This window comes from Tursiops truncatus, chromosome 15 (genome assembly GCF_011762595.2).
Source record: "Tursiops truncatus isolate mTurTru1 chromosome 15, mTurTru1.mat.Y, whole genome shotgun sequence".
Taxonomy (NCBI): domain Eukaryota; kingdom Metazoa; phylum Chordata; class Mammalia; order Artiodactyla; family Delphinidae; genus Tursiops; species Tursiops truncatus.
In genome coordinates, this window is record NC_047048.1 from 70,074,648 (window position 1) to 70,092,161 (window position 17,514).

Below are 17,514 nucleotides of genomic sequence, written 5' to 3' on the forward strand. Positions count from 1 at the left end.
AAGGCAAAGCTCTTAGTATGGTGCCTGGCCCATGGTGTCTTCCCCAGTAAAATCCAGCTATTATTTTCTGACCTGAATGTTTTGCAGGTCCTTTGCTGGAACTCAAATATAGGTGCTTTGCAAATAGTTATTCATAAAATCTCAATCTTTTGAGAAGTGGGCGAGGAAATTTCTCTGTTGAGGTCTGATTTCTTGAATCAGTTAATTGAATTGCTTCCCTGCATTGGGATCCACCCTGTTGAAAGTTTCCCATTTCCACTGCTGGTTCTGGACCTCTCATGCCTCTGGCCACTTACCTGCTGCCATGACTCTGTCCTCTACACTGATGCCCTTGGGGGTGAGGCAGAAGTATCTTTTTTTAAAAAACGTTTTTCTTTTTTTCCGGCCGCACAGTGTGTCTTGTGGGATCTCAGTTCCCTTCAGGGATTGAACCTGAGCCCTCGGCATTGAGAGCACAGAGTCTTAACCACTGGACCACCAGGGAATTCCTTGGGCAGAAGTATCTGAAAAACATTCCTTTGTTTCAAAATCTCTTTTGATGGTCCCTGTAAGGCACAATCGAAACTCTAGCATTCCAAGTTCCCCCAGTTCTGTGCCTTCCTAACAACTCTCCAGCCCAAATGTTAGTTTTAACATTTCATTCATTCAATTAAAAATGTGTAACACCCCTTCTGTGAGTACCTGCCAGGAGCCAAACATTATGGTCAACATCTGAAGCTGAAATGTGAATGTGGGGCTGTCTGCTCTTGAGAGAGCAAGTAAAATTATGGGCAGAGGAAGTACGGTGGTGGGAGGACAAGGGTGAAAAGGGAGGTGCTCAGTAAGTGGAGGGGAAGACGCCAGGCAGAGGGACATATGATCCTACTTATCATTTATTTGTGATCAATCCGTGTTTGTTTTGTGTCCAGGCTTATGCTGCATCCTGAGCATTTAATAGATTTGATGCTGCCTTCCCAAGACAGGGGCAGGCCCTGCGTCTGGAACCTGGGGTGGGGCAAACTGTGGAATGACCAAATGACTGAAGCCTCCCTGTCCAAGGAGGGTATGTGCAGGAAAAGGTTCCTGGTAGAGTGCAGTCTATATGTTATCAGTCCTGAGCCCAGGGACCACTCCCAGCTGTGGCTGCACCCAGGACACTTGGAGTCTTCTCTCCAGGGGTATCTGTTGGCATGATGGTAACTGGAGAAGACACACTTGTGCAGATAACCAGATTCCATCTGGTACCAGGGTGACCTCCCTGCTCTCTGACTCGCAGCACTGACTCCAGGCTTCTTAGACTCTGATATGGACAAAGAATATCACCTGCCACTTCAGTAAACAAAGGATGTTGTGGCCATCAAGCCAGCAGCCACTGCAGCCACCCCTGATGGTGTGCCCTGAGGGGATTCAAGATGGAGAAAAATAGGATACTGGCCCTAGATAGTTAAGGTGGGTATCAAACAAGTAATTTCAATAAGCTCAGACTCCTGCATCTTCCCACACATAGAAGAGTGCTAAATTCATTAACTTAAGATGTCTGGTTTTCTTTAATTAGCAGTAAACTTTTGATGTTCTGACTACTTGGGGTTTTTTTGTTTTTGTTACTGCAAAAACTACTATATATCCTGGCTCCTCCCTTACCTCTTCGGAACAGTCCCTCAGCTATCTGAGATGCTATATCCCAGGCTTAAGTCCTCAGTAATACTGCTGAATAAAACATAATTATCAACTTCTAGGTTGTGCATTCTTTTTCAGTAGATAAGTGTATTGGTCAGCTGGCTAGCAACTGGAGACAGCCGCTCCCTGTCTCTTGCCTTGGGCAAATACCTTGCCTGAGCTGGTAGGTCCTGTCTCTCTCCTGAAATGGGACTAATAATCCATGTGAGAGTGTGTGCTGTGTGCAAAGCAGCTTCCTAGACCTCAAAGGGCAAGCATGAGAGCAACTGAAGAGTTATAATAACAACAAAAAGTAATATAGTGCTTATTATGTACCAGAGATTATTCTCAGTGGTTTACATATATAAGTTTATTTAATCCTAAAACCATCCCACAAAGTAGGTACCAGTGTAGTGATTAATAGCATATACTCTGGAACTAGACAGCCCAGGCTTAAATCCCTTCTTTGCCATTTACTAGCAGTGTGACCTGGGGGGAGGCCTGTGTCTCAGTGTCCCCATCTGCCAAAAGAAGAGAATACTAATACTACCTCATAGGGTTGCTGTGAGGATTAAATGAATTAAAATGTATAAAGCATACAGAACAGTGGCTGGCACATAGTAAAAGCAATCTAAGTCTTTGATAACTCATTTTTATAGATGAGAAAACTGAGGCACAGAGAAGTTATTTGCCTATGATCACGTAACTAGTAAATGATGGAGCTGGGAATCAAACCCTAGGAAGTCCGGCTTCAGAGCCTACACTCTTAAATATTATGCCCTAGCAATGAAGAGGGGATGGACATCTCCACATGAATTACTTTAGGAGGGAAGTGGGTGGGGGAAGCCCTGAATTAATTGATGTGGAAGCTTCTAGCAAGTATAATAAGATGTCAGTGTTCCTTCTGTTGTGGTAAGTGAAGTTTGCAGCAGTGGGCTGGACTGTCCCCAGGTGGCCAGAAGTTTCTGGAAGAGGGGTCTGAGGCATAAGCAGGGGCTAAGAGGTTGAGGTTTAAGCCCATCTCCCCAGGCTCCTGTCTCATAATTCATTTACCCCCCCTTTCAGCACCTGTCTTGGATGTGGGGTGACACTCGGGAGGTACTTGGTAAATGGCAACTTAAAATGGAAAATCCTTGCTAAGCCTCTAGGAGTTTAAGCATGTGGTAAACTGAATTCAGTGCAACAGTTGAATTCTGGGCCCTGGGGATACTGCTGTGAATTGAGGGGCCACTTGGACCTTAGCAATCCCATAGTTCAAATGGGGAGACGCACGAGTCAACAAGCAGGTTGTGGGCCATGGACTCTAAGGATAAACAGGAACTATTCGGGTGGGAGGGGTGGGAAGTGTACTGGGCCCGAGTGAAGGCCAGGACGCTGCGAGTTTTCTTTGGCTGGGGGCGGTGGGTTGGGGGGTGGGGCGGTGATCTGGCAGAATCCTATAAACACCTGATTACAGAGTATTTTACCCTGAGGTAGAGGACCTAGATTTTAAGTTCTGGAGAGTCAAGATCAGGTTTGAATTCTAGGAGGCTCACTTTTGGCCGCCAGCAGTCAAGCTGAGGAGCTGGAGCCATTGAATTCGAGGCTGGAAAGGAAGCAGGGAGATGGTTTCGAGGCACAGACCCGGTCTAGGTGGGGGTGAGGGGGCCGCTTTGAGGTGGGGCTGTAGGGACGCAAGAGCAGCTTGGACTAGAGCTGCCCCTTTTGCACAGGTGGTTTCCCCGGCCTGACTCTCCCATCCTTGCGGCTCACTCCCTTTCTTCAGTCTTTCCTCCAGGGCCGCCCCGATCAGTCTTGGCTCGAGCCAGGCCTCAGTCACCTGGCTGCCTGTTCGGAGCCACACCCACGCCCTCTCCCTGCCCTGGAGCTTCAGGGCTCTGCGCAGGTGCGGTGTTCTTCGGCTCTCCGGCCCCGCCCCCCGAGCACGCCCCGCCCGCTGGCCCCGCCCCGCGCACGCCAGCCCGCCCGCGCGCCAGGCCCGGGCGGCGCCGACGCGCTTGGCGGGAGATAGAAAAGTGCTTCTGTGCGCGCCGGCGGCTACCGCAGCCCCTGCGAGCAGCGGCGGGACCTGCGGCCACGCTGACGCTTCGCAGCGCGGCCCCGGGGCCCGGAGCGGCCGGAGAAGCCCGCACCCTGACCCCGGCCCGGCTCCCGCTCCGGGCTCAGCCGGCGGGCGGGCGAGCGCGGCGCGGCCCGGGCCGGGGGGATGTCTCGGCGGACACGCGGGTGAGAGGAGCCGGGAGGCTAAGGGCCCCTCCCCCCCTCCCCGACCTCCCCCCCAACCCCGACCTCTGCCCCCACCCTCGCCGTGCCCTTCTGAGCCGGGCGGGGGTGGGGTCCTCAGGAAATGCAGTGTCCTGTGTCGCCCGACGCGGGGAGACGCGGGGGGTGCGCGCGAAGCCGGGGTCTCACGGGGGCCCTTCGCTCGGCTCCCTGGGCCTCGGAGCTGGGGCGGGCGGGTCTCCTGGGACCCGGGCCAAGCCCTGCATGATGTCATTTTGTCTCCCGCCTAATTGCGGGGTGGGGGTGGGACGGCGGTGTCAGCTGGAAGGGGCTTTACCGGTGAGGGAGGCGACCCCTGGAGAAGGAAAGTGATTTTCCAAGTCACGGCGAGCGGGCGGCCAAAGCCTGGGAGACTGTTGTCGTTCAAGCCTTTTGGGGTTCAGATTTGCCGATGGCCATTTCTTAACATTCGGGGAAACACAGAACCCCAAGCTCCCTCCCTCGACCTAGGAAGGATGCAGGGGCGGGGGTGTTGACTTTTTGGTCCCCCACCACCTGGGTTGCGGACCCCAGCTCGTTTTCGTTTCGGAGACCTGTCTTCCTGTTCCACATGAGGGGTTTGGGGCAGCTGAGGTTGAAGGCGAGGGGAAGAGAGACTGATGTGTATCGAGACCGCTCTGTGCCAGCAGCCCCTGGGGTGGAGGCAGGAACTGCGGTCTCCATCTTACTTAACTCGCCAGAGAATGAGTAGCAGAGTCAAGCCAAGAACCAGGTCTGTGGGCTCCAGGTCCGTGTCTTAGACCTGTGCACCCGGTGCCTGAGCTCTGGGCTTTTCAACCAGGCAGGGAGTCACGGAGGACAATGGGATTCTGCCCTGTTCCCTCCCTGGATTCATGCAGCCCAGATAACTTCAAACCCCACTTCAGATGGTGTTTGCCTTCTCAGGCCCAGCATATAGACCTGAGAAGCAATCGTTGCTGGCTTTCCCTAGAATTCCTTTCAGCAAGGAGGCATCTGATCCCTGGGCAGTGTTCAGGCTCAGGGTGTGTCTTCCTCAGGCCACAATTTCTCAGGGCAGCTCCAATTCCCAAGGGTTGTTCTGGGCAGGCACTAGTCAGGCCCTGAATTTCTGGTTCAGGAAGTGTTAACTCCAGGCAACAACCAAGGCCCCAGACAACCCCCAGGTCCTCTGCTACTTCTCCCCTGGGGCTCAGTGGAGGACCTCCCCCACCCCAGCCAGGTGAGGGATGAGTTCTGTACCCTGGAACAGCATTCAGTTTGATTCTCGGCGACCCGCTGTAACTCTCCTCTGCACCAGTGCCCTACTTCCTGCTCAGCTTCTGACTCACCCTATCTGGAGCAGAGCCCAGCGCATGAAAGGGCATAGAAAGGGTGTGTTGGACCTCCATGTGGTTGCCACTACTGACTTAGCCTCTGCTTTTCCAGCTGGGATTACGAGATGAGGACTGGAAGGTGCTGGTTGGAGCCTGGCTTAGTGGAATTGGCAGGTGGCATAACCCTGTGAGCCTCAATGTTCACATCTATTAAATGGGGATAATGAGAATGCATGTGAAGTAGACAGGCATCATCGTGTTGGTACTAGAAGTATATTACCTCACAGAACTCTCCCAGCCGTCTGAGCTGCTCTCCCCATTAAATAGAGTATTTTGGAGCACCAGAGAGTGTTACACAGAAACAGTCTCTTCCTCAAAGGAACATTTGCTGAGCTTCTGTCAGAAGCTGGGTGCTGGAGAACCAAAGGTAGTTTCTGTCAAAACAGAGTCTGGGGGGCAGTTGATGTTAAAGCCAGCTTCCTTCTGTTATTAGCATCTTGTAGAGTTTTTTGCCTCCTACTTTGCGATAGTGGAGGACCCCATGAATTGGGTTGGGAATGATAAGACAAGGCTGAATTCCAGCTCCTCCTATGACTGGTGTATTGCTGGGTTTAGAAATCCGTCTGTCCCTTTCCTAATTCTAAAAAGTTTACTTGTATTAGCATTTCTTATCGACTAAGAGGCAGCAGTTTTGCATGTTTATTCATTCCTATGTCCAGCCATTCCCAGAGCAAACATTTCTTAAGGCATTTTGATGCTACCCCCCAAAGGTCCTACAGATATGAGGTGGTGCTGACCTCTGTCCAGGTTGTCAAGGAGACAGGCAGTTGCAGCCTAAGGGCTTATGTTATGAGACGGGAGGATTTCCAATGTGCTCTGGGGAATGTAGGTGTTATTAGGAAGATGCTGAGAAGGGGAAAGGAGCGTCGCCCCAGAAGGAAGTCCTCTTCCTCTTTTGGAGAGGCCTGTGCTTGCCTTGCTTGTTTGGAGACGTGTAGGCGCTTTTCCCACTTAAAAATGCCTGACTTCGGAATGTCCCTGACAGAGGTGACCTAATGGAGTTGGGAGGGTGCTCTTGTGAGCCCCGGACATGCATGGGGGTGGATAGCATGATCTCCATTTTTGTAACTATTAAACCTAATAAATAGGAAGATTTTGGACTAACTTGGAAAATTACCTGTTAGAAAATAAAAGCATCCAGAATTCAAAGTTGCTTGTACTCTGATTTTTAGCTCCATAAACTAGACCTATGTGTAGGCAAGGATTGAGAAGGGGTATGCAAAAATGGACATAGTTACTGAGATAATGTATTTTAAATGGTTTTCTCGAACAATATTTCTTAAAATCCTGGTGCTTGATGATTACATACATCATCAGCTTTTTTTTTTTTTTTTTTTTTTTTGGCTGTGTTGGGTCTTTGTTGCTGCATATGGCTTTCTCTAATTGCAGCGAGCGGGAGCTACTCTTGGTTGTGTTGCGCGGGCTTCTCATTGTGGTGGCTTCTCTTGTTGCGGAGCACGGGCTCTAGGCACGCTGGCTTCAGTAGTTGTAGCACGTGGGTTCAGTAGTTGTGGCTCGCGGGCTCTAGAGCACAGGCTCAGTAGTTGTGGCGCAGCGGCTTAGTTGCTCTGCGGCATGTGGGATCTTCCCGGACCAGGGCTCGAACCCGTGTCCTCTCCATTGGCAGGTGGATCCTCAGCCACTGCGCCACCAGGGAAGCCCACATACATCATCAGCTTTAATCCTTAAAATACCCGTGCAAGTGGAAAAAGTTTTGTTATTTAAAAGAAAATTTGAAATAGGTGTCTGGTGTTGAATATAATATTCTTGGTGAAATCTTTTCTCTTTAATAAATTTATTTATTTATTTTTGGCTGTGATGGGTCTTCATTGCTGCACACGGGCTTTCTCTACTTGCGGCAAGTGGCGGATACTCTTTGTTGCTGTGTGCGGGCTTCTCCTTGCGGTGGCTTCTCTTGTTGTGGAGCTCCGGCTCTAGGTGAACAGCCTTAAGCATTTGTGACGTGCGGGTTCAGTAGTTGTGGCTTGTCTGCTCTAGAGCGCAGGCTCTAGTAGTTGTGGAGCACGGGCTTAGTTGCTCCGCGGCATGTGGGATCTTCCCGGACCAGGGCTCGAACCCGTGTCCCCTGCGTTGGCAGGTGGATTCTTATCTACTGCGCCACCAGGGAAGTCCTTGGTGAAATCTTAACTTCTTTTTTCTTGTAGCTTTTGAAATCATTAGAGTGTTAACTGAAAATGAAAGAGTAAAGAGGTCATGGCCACAATCCACACTGTCCGTCCATCATGTAGCAGCAGGTGGAGAGACACATGTCCTTGACCTTTGGCTTGCTTTCCCTGCAGTGAGGAGCTGGATGAGCTGCACTACCAGGACACAGATTCAGATGTGCCGGAGCAGCGAGATAGCAAGTGCAAGGTCAAATGGACCCACGAGGAGGTGAGTGACACCGAGGGGCAACTGCAGGGGTGGAGGTGATGGCAGCTGGGAGGCTGGACCAGGAACAGAGCCTGGGTTGTGTCTGCCTGATGCCCCGACCAGTATGATGAAGAGGAGGAGCTGATGAAAGAAGCAGATGGGGGAATTCCCTAGCGGTCCAGCTTTAGGACTCGGTGCTTCCAGTGCTGGGGACCCGGGTTCAATCACTGGTCGGGGCAACTAGGATCCCACAGGCTGCATGGTGCGGCCAAAAAACAAAAAAGAAGAAGCAGATAGGCACTCTGGTTCTCCCTGATGATTCTTCTCAGAGCATTCCTGGACATTCTCAGTATTGAGGACTCTTACGGGGATGCATCTCTCAGACCTTGGGGCCAGCAGTTGCTGTTGTGTCTCTTGAAAGCTGGTGTGTTCTGCATCGTGGACTTTAATTGTGCTTCTTGTCCATTGACTGCTGGGAGGTTTAGCCAAATCTGCAAACCCCCTCTTCATTATCATTTTTAAAAAATCATTGTATTTTGTCTGCGATAGCAAGCTCTGAATTGATTTTATTCTTTAATCAAGTTTATGAAGTATAATTTATATACAGTCAAATGCACCTTTTTAAAGTGAACAGCTCCAACAGTTTTGATAAGTGTGTATTACTCACATAAGTACCACCTTGATTGTCCCCGGAAGTTCCCTTTGTGGTCCATCGTTCCTGGCTCCAGGCAGTCGCCCATCCAGTGTCTCTCTGTTTGATCGTTTTGCCTGTTCTCGAATGTCCTACAGATGAAATCATACAGCTCTGCTCTTTTCTATCTGGCTTCTTTTGTTCAGCATAATGTTGCATGATTCAGTAATTCGTTCATTTTTTCTTCCTGAAGAGTATTCCATTGTATGGATAGACCATAGTATGTTTCCCTTGTTGATGGGCATTTGGGCTGTTTCTAGTTTTTGGCTATTGTGGATAGAGCGGCTGTGAAAATTCTTGCCTAAGTGTTTTTGAGGATTATGTTTTCATTCATCTAGAGAGGATACTTAGGTACGCTCATGGTGTATGTATATGCTTAGTTTAGAAACTGTCAGGTTGTTTTCTGACTTGGTTGTACCGATTTAGACTCCTACTGGCCTTATCTTTTTATTCTACCTCTATTTTCCTGTATGTGTTTAGTTTTAAGTCTTTTTTTTTTTCCCCCTTACTGTTTGAGTTGTGAAACACTCTTAAATCATAAAAGATGTTTCTTCAGAGGAGTGCTAAGCCAGCCTTTTCTGTTCATCCCACTGTGGACCAGGGACTATATTCCACTCTTGCAGGCTTAGAAGAACAAGCAAGATGGGGTCCCTACCCCAGAGCATCTCTCTGTCTGGACCATGCCCAGGCCCGTGGACATGCTGTGGCCATCATGGTGCTGGCAAGACCGGCATCTTTTTTTTTCTTTATTTACTTTTGGCTGCGTTGGGTCTTCATTGCTGCACACGGGCTTTCTGTAGTTGCTGTGAGCGGGGCCTTCTCTTCGTTGTGGTGTGCAGGCTTCTCATTGCAGTGGCTTCTTTTGTTGCGGAGCACGGGCTCTAGGCTCATGGGCTTCAGTAGTTGTGGCATGTGGGCTCAGTAGTTGTGGCTCGTGGACTCTAGAGCACAGGCTCAGTAGTTGTGGTGCACGGGCTTAGTTGCTCCGCGGCATGTGGGATCCTCCCGGACCAGAGCTCAAACCCATGTCCCCTGCATTGGCAGGTGGACTCCAAACCACTGTCCACCAGGGAAGTCCCAAGACTGGTGTCTTTTGTGCTCACTGTGGTGTCTCTCCTGCCTTATACTAAGCTTCCTAGACGTAGGAGGCACCTGTAATTGTCGAAATGCCTTTTTTTTTTTTTTCCTTCTCTTTCTCTCTCTCTTTTTTTTTTTTGGCCTAGAGGCTTATGGGATCTTAGTTCCGCGACCAGGGATTATAACTCGCACCTTCAGCAGTGAAAGCGCAGAGTCCTAACCGCTGGACCACCTGGGAATTCCCCAAAATGCTTTTAGAAGTTGAATTTACTGTTGTCTGAGAAGTTAAGAACAGTTTCATGGAGTAAGGATTTGGAAATTCAGCAGTCAGGTGTGCAAAATGGTGGGTAAGTCAATAGGAAATGGGTTACAGGTGGAGAAAAGCAAGAGGCCCCCCCCCCACCCCGTTTGGCTGGAGCAAAGGGTCCTTAAAGAGGAAGCGTGGTTGATTAAGATGGAAAGATCGAATGGGGTCCAATCCCGGAAGGCCTTGGACTTCGGACTCAGAGATGTAGGCTTGTTCAGCTGGCAAGGTGAAGCCATTGAAGGTTTTTGAAGCAGATGCGGGACATGACCACAGCTGCGCTCCAGGGAGCTAGTCTGCTGTGTGTAGGGTGGGTAAGGGATTTGGGGGCAGCCTGAAGCTGAGGGAGTTGGAGAGGTTGCTGTGCCGGGCAGGTGGGAGAAGATGGCTGCGGAGGGACAAGGACAGTGCAGGCGGGAGTGGACAGGTGGAGGGGGCCCATGGGGTCCGGCAGGAGCTGGAGACGAAAGTGTCCCCCCCGCAGTTGTCGGGGAGGATAGTGGTGCTGGAGATGGACACAGGGGACATGGGCGGAAGGCAGGGGTTGGCCTGGCCAGGTCGGGCAGGCGGCAGGGGAGGGCAGGGTGTCCGGGGCTGGCTGTGTGGCCGTGGGCTGGCTCAGCTACAGGATTTATGGGGACTTTGTCCAGCCGATGCTGGGCTGTGCCCAAGCTGCAGTTGAGGGTCTGGATTTCTCTGGTGGCCTTTTTTTCTGTCCAGGAGAGAGAGAGAAAAAGAGAGAGAGAGAGAGAGTGTGTGCGTGTGTGTAAAAACACCTAATGTTAAATGTACCATCGTAACTATTTTTAAGTGTACAGTTCAGTACGTGAAGTATATTCTCACCGTGCAGCAGGTCTCTAGAACTTTGTCATCGTGCAAAACTGAATCATTAAACACTTAATCCCCCCCTCTCCTCCTCCTAGCCCTTGGCAACCACCTTTGTCTACTTTCTGTTTCTATGATTTGACTGCTTCAGATTCTTCACAAGAGTGGACTCATACGCTGTCCTTTTGTGTCTGGCTTATTTCGCTTAGCATCATGTCTTCAAGGGTCATCCACGTTGCATCTTGCAACAGAATTTCCTTCTGTTTTAAGGCTGAATAATATTCTGTATGGATATACTACATTTTCTTCTTTTTCTTTTTTTTGATTGAACCCAGGCCCTTGGCAGTGAAAGCGCGGAATTCTAACCACCGGACCGCCAGGGAATTTCCTACATTTCCTTTATATGTTATAAGATATTAAAAAATTGATTCAATGGAAGAATAGTTTACATACAATCAACTACAACCATTAAAGTACAATTCAGTGAGTTTCAATGGACGTGCTACCATGAAACTCCCAGCACCGTCATCGTAGAGCGCTTCCATCACCCCAGGCATTTCTTGCTCCCTTTGCTGTCCATTTCTCCCTACCACCACCCCTGACCTCAGACACCACTGACTATCTTTTTGTCCCTATAGCTTAGTTTACATTTTCTAGAAGTTCTTAAGCGCAGAATCATGCAATGTATACTCTTTATGTCTGGCTTCTTTCCCTCATCACAATGATACTCTGATTTCGTGTTGTTGTGTAAATCAGTACTTTATATTCAGGAGAACGTTTTAACAGGTACTGTTTTCCTTCCCTTCTGAGTGCGCTTGATTCTGCCCATGTCCCCCATCTCCAGTGCTGGGTCACTGTCGTCTCTGGCCCAGGTGCCTGTAATGGCCTCCTCTCGTTCATTCTGCCCACCTGTAGCCCCTTCTCCTGCAGCTGCCAAAGTGAAGTTCATAACAAGCACATTGAACCGTGACCACCCACTGCTTCAGTGCATCAGTGGCTTTGCATGACGCAGAGGCCCGAATCAACCCTGCTTGTGGTCTGGCCCCTACCGTCCCCTCCAGAATCCTCTTGCATCCCTCCTGCTTGCTTCCTGCATTCTAGCCTCACTGGACTTCCTTGGGGCCTGTCCCTTGGATCCCCCCAAATAGGCCTCACCATCGACCTCTCCGTACCCCCCAGCACCTTTCCTTTTGTTTGAAGGAGGCTTTGATTAACATCTGCTTCCCTCCAGACTTTAAGTCCCATAAGGTTGGGCAGCTCCGATGCTGCCCGCTGCCATGCCTGGCGTGCCTGGTGTGTAGTAGGTGATCATTTCATGACTGAGTGGATGAGAGAGGCTGTTTCCTTTGGGGAGGGCTCCGTCAAGAGCAGCTCTTTTCTGCACACGTGTAGCTGAGCCCTCTGTCTTCCCGGTTTTGGCAGGATGAGCAGCTGAGGGCCCTGGTGAGGCAGTTTGGACAGCAAGACTGGAAGTTCCTGGCCAGCCACTTTCCCGTGAGTGCAGCCCCTCTGCGGCCCCCTCCCCCAGGACAGTGGGCCCAGGACAGACTTTGTGTCAAGGAGAAGAAAGGGGGGTTCCTTACCAAGTCCCCCCCAGCTCTCCCAACAAAACAACCTTCCAGGCTTCCTAGGCCCTTTCTTCCCAAACCGGAATCCAAGGCACCCTGGTGTAAGCGTCTCCACGCAGCAGCCTCCGTGTGCCTGGGGGTCTTGGGCTCTGTGATCATGAAATCAGATCAGTGACGTATTTGCATTTCTTCCTGCAAGTCAAGAGCGAGTTGGTGCTCGGTTTCGGTTTCTCAACCGTGAGACTGAAACTGAGGGGAAACAATACTTGAGCAGGCTCCATGGTGAGGCCCCTGCCGAGCTGGCTGTTGCCACCATGTCCAGCATCTAGAGGCTCCTGGTGATGCGGGTCCCCCTCAGGTGCCCCACCCCCAGCACTGCAGGTGTCTGGCAGGGAGGGGATGTGGCAGGAGCTGCTGTTGGCTTATTTCCTGGCTCATCGGGCAGTTCAGGGACCAAGTCACCAGACCCTCGTCACCTCCCCCTCCTCCATGTGATCTGAAACCTTCAGGGAGATACTACCCTCCCAGAAGCAAGCAAGGATCACTGATGTAGCCTGCGGGCTGGCACGGGGCAGCCCCCTTGTGTTAGGGCAGCTGGTGGTGGCTTCCCACATGGTTCTGAGTTTGCCTGGTTCCATCCGGGCCCTCTGGTAGCACAGGGAAACCATGCGTGTTCCGGCCCGTGGGCAGGCAGTGTGTGGTGGTGCAGGGAACAAGACAGAACCCCGCCGAGGTGTCCCCTGAGCCCAGTGTGTGTCCAGGGTCCAGGGCCAACATCCCAGGAGTTCTCACGGGTGCCTGTCCTCTTCCCAGAACCGCACTGACCAGCAGTGCCAGTACCGGTGGCTGAGGGTCTTGAATCCAGACCTCGTCAAGGGGCCATGGACCAAAGAGGAGGACCAGAAGGTAATGCCCAGGACAGTGCCTGCCACGTGGCGGGCCTTCACCCACCCCCGGGAGTCAAGGGACTGAGGCTGCCCTGGGTGGTGGCTGGGCTGTCCAGCTGGACCTTGGGTGTGTGACATCCCACTGGTCGGTGCTGGGGTGGGGAAAGGGCCGGTCCCGCCAGCCTCACAGCAGCTTTCCCCCAAGGTCATCGAGCTGGTCAAGAAGTACGGCACGAAGCAGTGGACGCTGATCGCCAAGCACCTGAAGGGCCGGCTGGGGAAGCAGTGCCGCGAGCGCTGGCACAATCACCTCAACCCCGAAGTGAAGAAGTCCTGCTGGACGGAGGAGGAGGACCGCATCATCTGCGAGGCCCACAAGGTGCTGGGCAACCGCTGGGCCGAGATCGCCAAGATGCTGCCGGGGAGGTGAGCTGCCTGCTGGGGCCTTTGCGGGGATGTTCCAAGGCCCAGTCCCGATTTCTCTGGAGTTGTTCACTTTTCCCAGAAGCGAACGAGTCCTTCAGATTCTTGACGGGGTGGGAGGGGATAGGGGAGGAGGGGCAGGGGGGGACCCAGCTGCTTGGAGTCTGGGACAGGGAAGGGAGAGGGGCCTGGGGGCCTCCCATTCACTGTGCAGCCTCTCATCTGGTCCCACTTTCGGCTCTGTGCCATCCCTGCCCTCTGCTGTGGCCGGGGTGGCCTGGTTATTTTTTAGAGAATAAACCTCTTTCCTCCTGCCTATGAGGTCAGGGCCAGGATCTGGACGTCCGAACCACTGCCTGTTTCCACCCTACTCTTCACGCTGGGCCTGGCCCCTCCAAGCCCTGGGCCTCTTGGTGTTCTTCAGGGAGCATTAGGACGACTTGGCTCCATTCTTGCTAGAATCCTGCTCCAGGGTCAATTCCCAGTCTCCTAAGTTGCTCACTGCTCCGCTAACTGCTTTCCATCTTCTGGAAACTTATAAAAAAATCACTTACTCACCACTGTCTTCTACCCTGCTCTTTTCGTCTGTGTGCATTTTTACCTTATTTTGTTTCCTTTCTTTGCCATGGCATTGCGGTCCTGGGAAGGAGAGGAAATAAAATGGCAGATGGTCTCTTTACCCTGGATTCTGGAATCATCTGTTTCCAAAACTCAAACCGGAGTGTCTTATCCTTTTGGCATTTCTTAAAACACTTGGGTTGAGGACTCGAGCCTCTTTCCCGTGTGGCCAGCCTGGCCTGGCTGATGCCACCAGCCTCGCCTTGGTCTGCCGTCACCCTTGCTCATCTTTGGGGCCTTAGCTGCTCCGACCTCCTCTCTCCCTTAGACACAGGAGAGCTCTTTTCTGAGCACGAGCGCCCTGTGCTCCTGGCAGCTTGGATGCCCTCTAACTTGTACCCATGATGTAGCCAACACGCTCTCATCCTTTGGTTCTCAGTGGGGACGTTATTTCCTCAGGGAAGGTTTCTCTGTCCTTTCCAACTGTGGTCAGTCCCTGGCCACCTCCCCACCGTGCCCCGACCCCTGCGCAGTCAGCACTGCGTCCTGACAGCCTTCAGTGGGAATGAACAGAGATCCAGACCCTCCTCTTAGACTGGTGGCTCCGTCAAGCTGCTATTCTCTGTTCACGGTTCAAGGGAAAAGCACTCTGCTCGGAAACCCAAAGAAGGCAGCGCCTCTGTGTGTCTGCACTTCTGAACTGCTGTAGGTCTGTGGGCTCTGAGGCTGCTGAGCCCCCCGTGCTACTCACCGTGATGCTGCTGTGTGCTTCTGTAGTTTCGTACTTCTTTGGGCTTCGTACTGCTGTCTGCTCCTACTGCTCTGTTACTCTGTCTTGCGGTCCCTGTCTGCTTCTCTCCCTCCACGCTTCCCGGACTCCTGTACCACTGTGCTACTTTCTGCTTCTGTAGTGGGGGTACTACTCCTGACTTACACCATATATGTTTCCTCTTTAATCTTCAGCAAGTGATGGAGAGTGAAGTAGTCTTTTGATTCTCCAGATAAAAAAGCCAAGGCTCAGAGTGGTCAGTAGTGGATCCTCTGTGCCCTCTTTGGCCATTTTCTGTCTGTGGGACGTGATCAGGGCTTGTGTTCCAGGTCACTGAGCCTCAGGACAGGGGCCACCGGCCGGCAGCTTGCTTACGGTTTCTACAAATGCAGAGTGAGTGGGAAAGGGAATGAGAGTTCCCAGAATGTTTCAGTGTTAGGATTTTACCCTGTAGGCTGAATAAGACCTTTGCTTATTTCTCAGAGGTGTGTGGAAATACTCCGTAAATCGTTACAGGCTGCAAGCATGTCAGACTTCATCTTAGAGCTAAGAGCCCTTAGAACTCCTCAGGCTGAACCCGCATTTACAGAGGTGGGAGCTCAGCTCAGGGAGGCTAGTGACGCGCCCGGTGGCGCACGGGCCCCAGTGCTGGGGTCAAAGATCCCCGGTTGGCCCCTGTAGGACAGACAATGCTGTGAAGAATCACTGGAACTCCACTATCAAGAGGAAGGTGGACACGGGAGGCTTCCTGAGTGAGTCCAGAGACAGCAAGCCCCCCATGTACTTGCTGCTGGAGCTGGAGGACAAGGACGGCTGCCAGAGTGCCCCGGCCTCAGAAGGCCAGGTGAGTGGGGCGGGGATGTCAGGCAGCTCAGCCACTGGGCTTGGGCTAGCTGGTTTGTTTTCATGTGTATCCGATGCCGTCTCACCAACACCTATTCCTCCTTTTTCACCTGTTCCATGGCTGTTCCTTAATCTTACAAGAGGTTCTCACTGTGGCCTCACATCTCTCATGAGGGCCTTTCCTTGTGTCACCTGTGCCCATGCTTGGTGCTCATCTGTCCACAGATGCAGGATGCCAGAGCTGACGCCAGGTGAAGAAGGGTCAGGTGGGGAGGTCCTCAGCCTCCTCCTGTCCTCAACAGCTTCCTTCCTACCCGTTGCTCTTTCCAGCCTTTTCATACTAAAAGCACATTTGCAATTCTAAAAAAAATCAGATTTGTTGAGGTACAAGCACATACAGTAAAATTCACTGTGTTTCATGTGCAGGTCTGAGTCATGACAGCTTTAAACAGTCCTGTGGCCACCACCATAGTCAACACACAACCTCTCCATCACCCCCCATATTCTTTCAGCCCTTCCCCCATCCTTAGTCCCTGGCACCCTTCATCTGTTTTCTGTCTCTCTAATTTTCTAGAAAGTCACACAAATGAAGTCATATGGTGTTACATTTACAATTGTTAACATCTCCCATCCTACACTCCAGAGCATACTAGTTTTAAAATGGAAGTATAGTTGATTTACAATATTATAGTAGTTTCAGGTGTTTTTGGTTATTTTTCAACTATCTCATATGATTTATTCTTAAAAAACAAAGATTTGAAGCACATGTGTCAGAGTATGAAGATGGGCCGTTGCTGGGTACATGGCAGGTGACACGCTTCCTCTACACTGTTTTCCAATCTTTTCTGTAATCGTGAACTATTGAATAGTTCTTTTTAATGCTCCACCTTTCCTTTTCCTGCTGGCCAGATTATAACTGTTCACTGCTCCAGTTCTTCTGCAACACCCTGCTGGAGCGTTATATCATGTTTTTGCCTCTCTTTCCGGATTTTTCAGCTTCAGAGACTATTCCTTGCTTCCCAGATATGAGAGCATCTATGCGGTAACAGTTGAAAAAGCTGTAAAGTGAAACGTAAAAGGACTTCTCCCTCCTGTCTGGATTCCCCATGGGTCCCCTAACCAGAGGAATTCACTTCTCAGTTTCTTGTATGCCTAAGTAATATGTTTTCCAGGCTTTTACTTCTGATTAAATAAAAAGCATCGGTGCCCCAGAGAGAAACAATGTGCGTCAGCAGACACGGAGAAGTCGTCTTTCAGGATAGGGCAGAGTGGACAGTAGTCTCTGAAAATCCTCCTTGGCTGAAAGTCATTTCCTAGACTCTGTTTTCACCCCCCTGGCGCTTTGTGTCTGGGAGGCTGGCCCTGCTGGGCCAGGGGGAGCTCCAGACCTTGATCCTGAGCACACAGGTCAGGTTACAGTGTGGGTTTCAGCCTCACCCACTCCTCTCCACTGTCATTTTAATGGTTCTATTGTGCTGGTAATTTCTTTAATTAAGGTTCACCTGACTTTTTGTTGTTAGAAACAAAACTTTAATGTTGTCCTCGTAGCTAAATCTCTGCTCGGTTGTCTCTTGGGAAATTCCTAGAGGTAGATAGATACATTCTTTAAAAACGATAAGGGACTTCCCTGGTGGGCCAGTGGTTAAGATTCCTGCTTCCAGTGCAGGGGGCCTGGGTTTGATTCCCTGATCAGGGCACTAAGATCCCCCATGCCGTGTGGCATGGCCCCCCCGCCCCCCAAAAAACAAAGACAAAATAGATGTTAATACATTTTGCTAGATTGCCTGCCAGAAAAGGTCCACCTGTTCTGTGTGTATGGGACTGCCTCACTAGTCAGTGCTTGCAATTATAAATGATAAGTACTGAACTTGATTAGAAATTGCCACACTTTTTCCAAAGTGGCTGTTTTCTGAAGTGGGAATCACATGTTGGTAGCTTTTAAAT

The 17,514-nt window shown here is 51.0% G+C and overlaps 1 protein-coding gene across 2 annotated transcripts in view; it reads left to right on the plus strand.

The window, feature by feature from the left end:
- The first annotated feature begins 3,635 nt into the window (after window positions 1-3,635).
- Window positions 3,636-17,514, plus strand: part of MYBL2 (MYB proto-oncogene like 2) — a 28,214-nt gene continuing 14,335 nt past the window's right edge. Inside the window, exons 1-6 of one of the 2 annotated variants that reach the window (XM_033840953.2) lie at window positions 3,636-3,861; window positions 7,553-7,646; window positions 11,945-12,016; window positions 12,904-12,996; window positions 13,183-13,403; window positions 15,409-15,571. In XM_033840953.2, the coding sequence (XP_033696844.1) occupies window positions 3,842-3,861; window positions 7,553-7,646; window positions 11,945-12,016; window positions 12,904-12,996; window positions 13,183-13,403; window positions 15,409-15,571 (663 nt within the window). In that variant the 5' untranslated portion in view covers window positions 3,636-3,841. Of the gene's footprint in view, window positions 3,862-7,552; window positions 7,647-11,944; window positions 12,017-12,903; window positions 12,997-13,182; window positions 13,404-15,408; window positions 15,572-17,514 lie in introns of those variants that run through there. The other variant, XM_073793014.1, reaches the window with a different exon arrangement.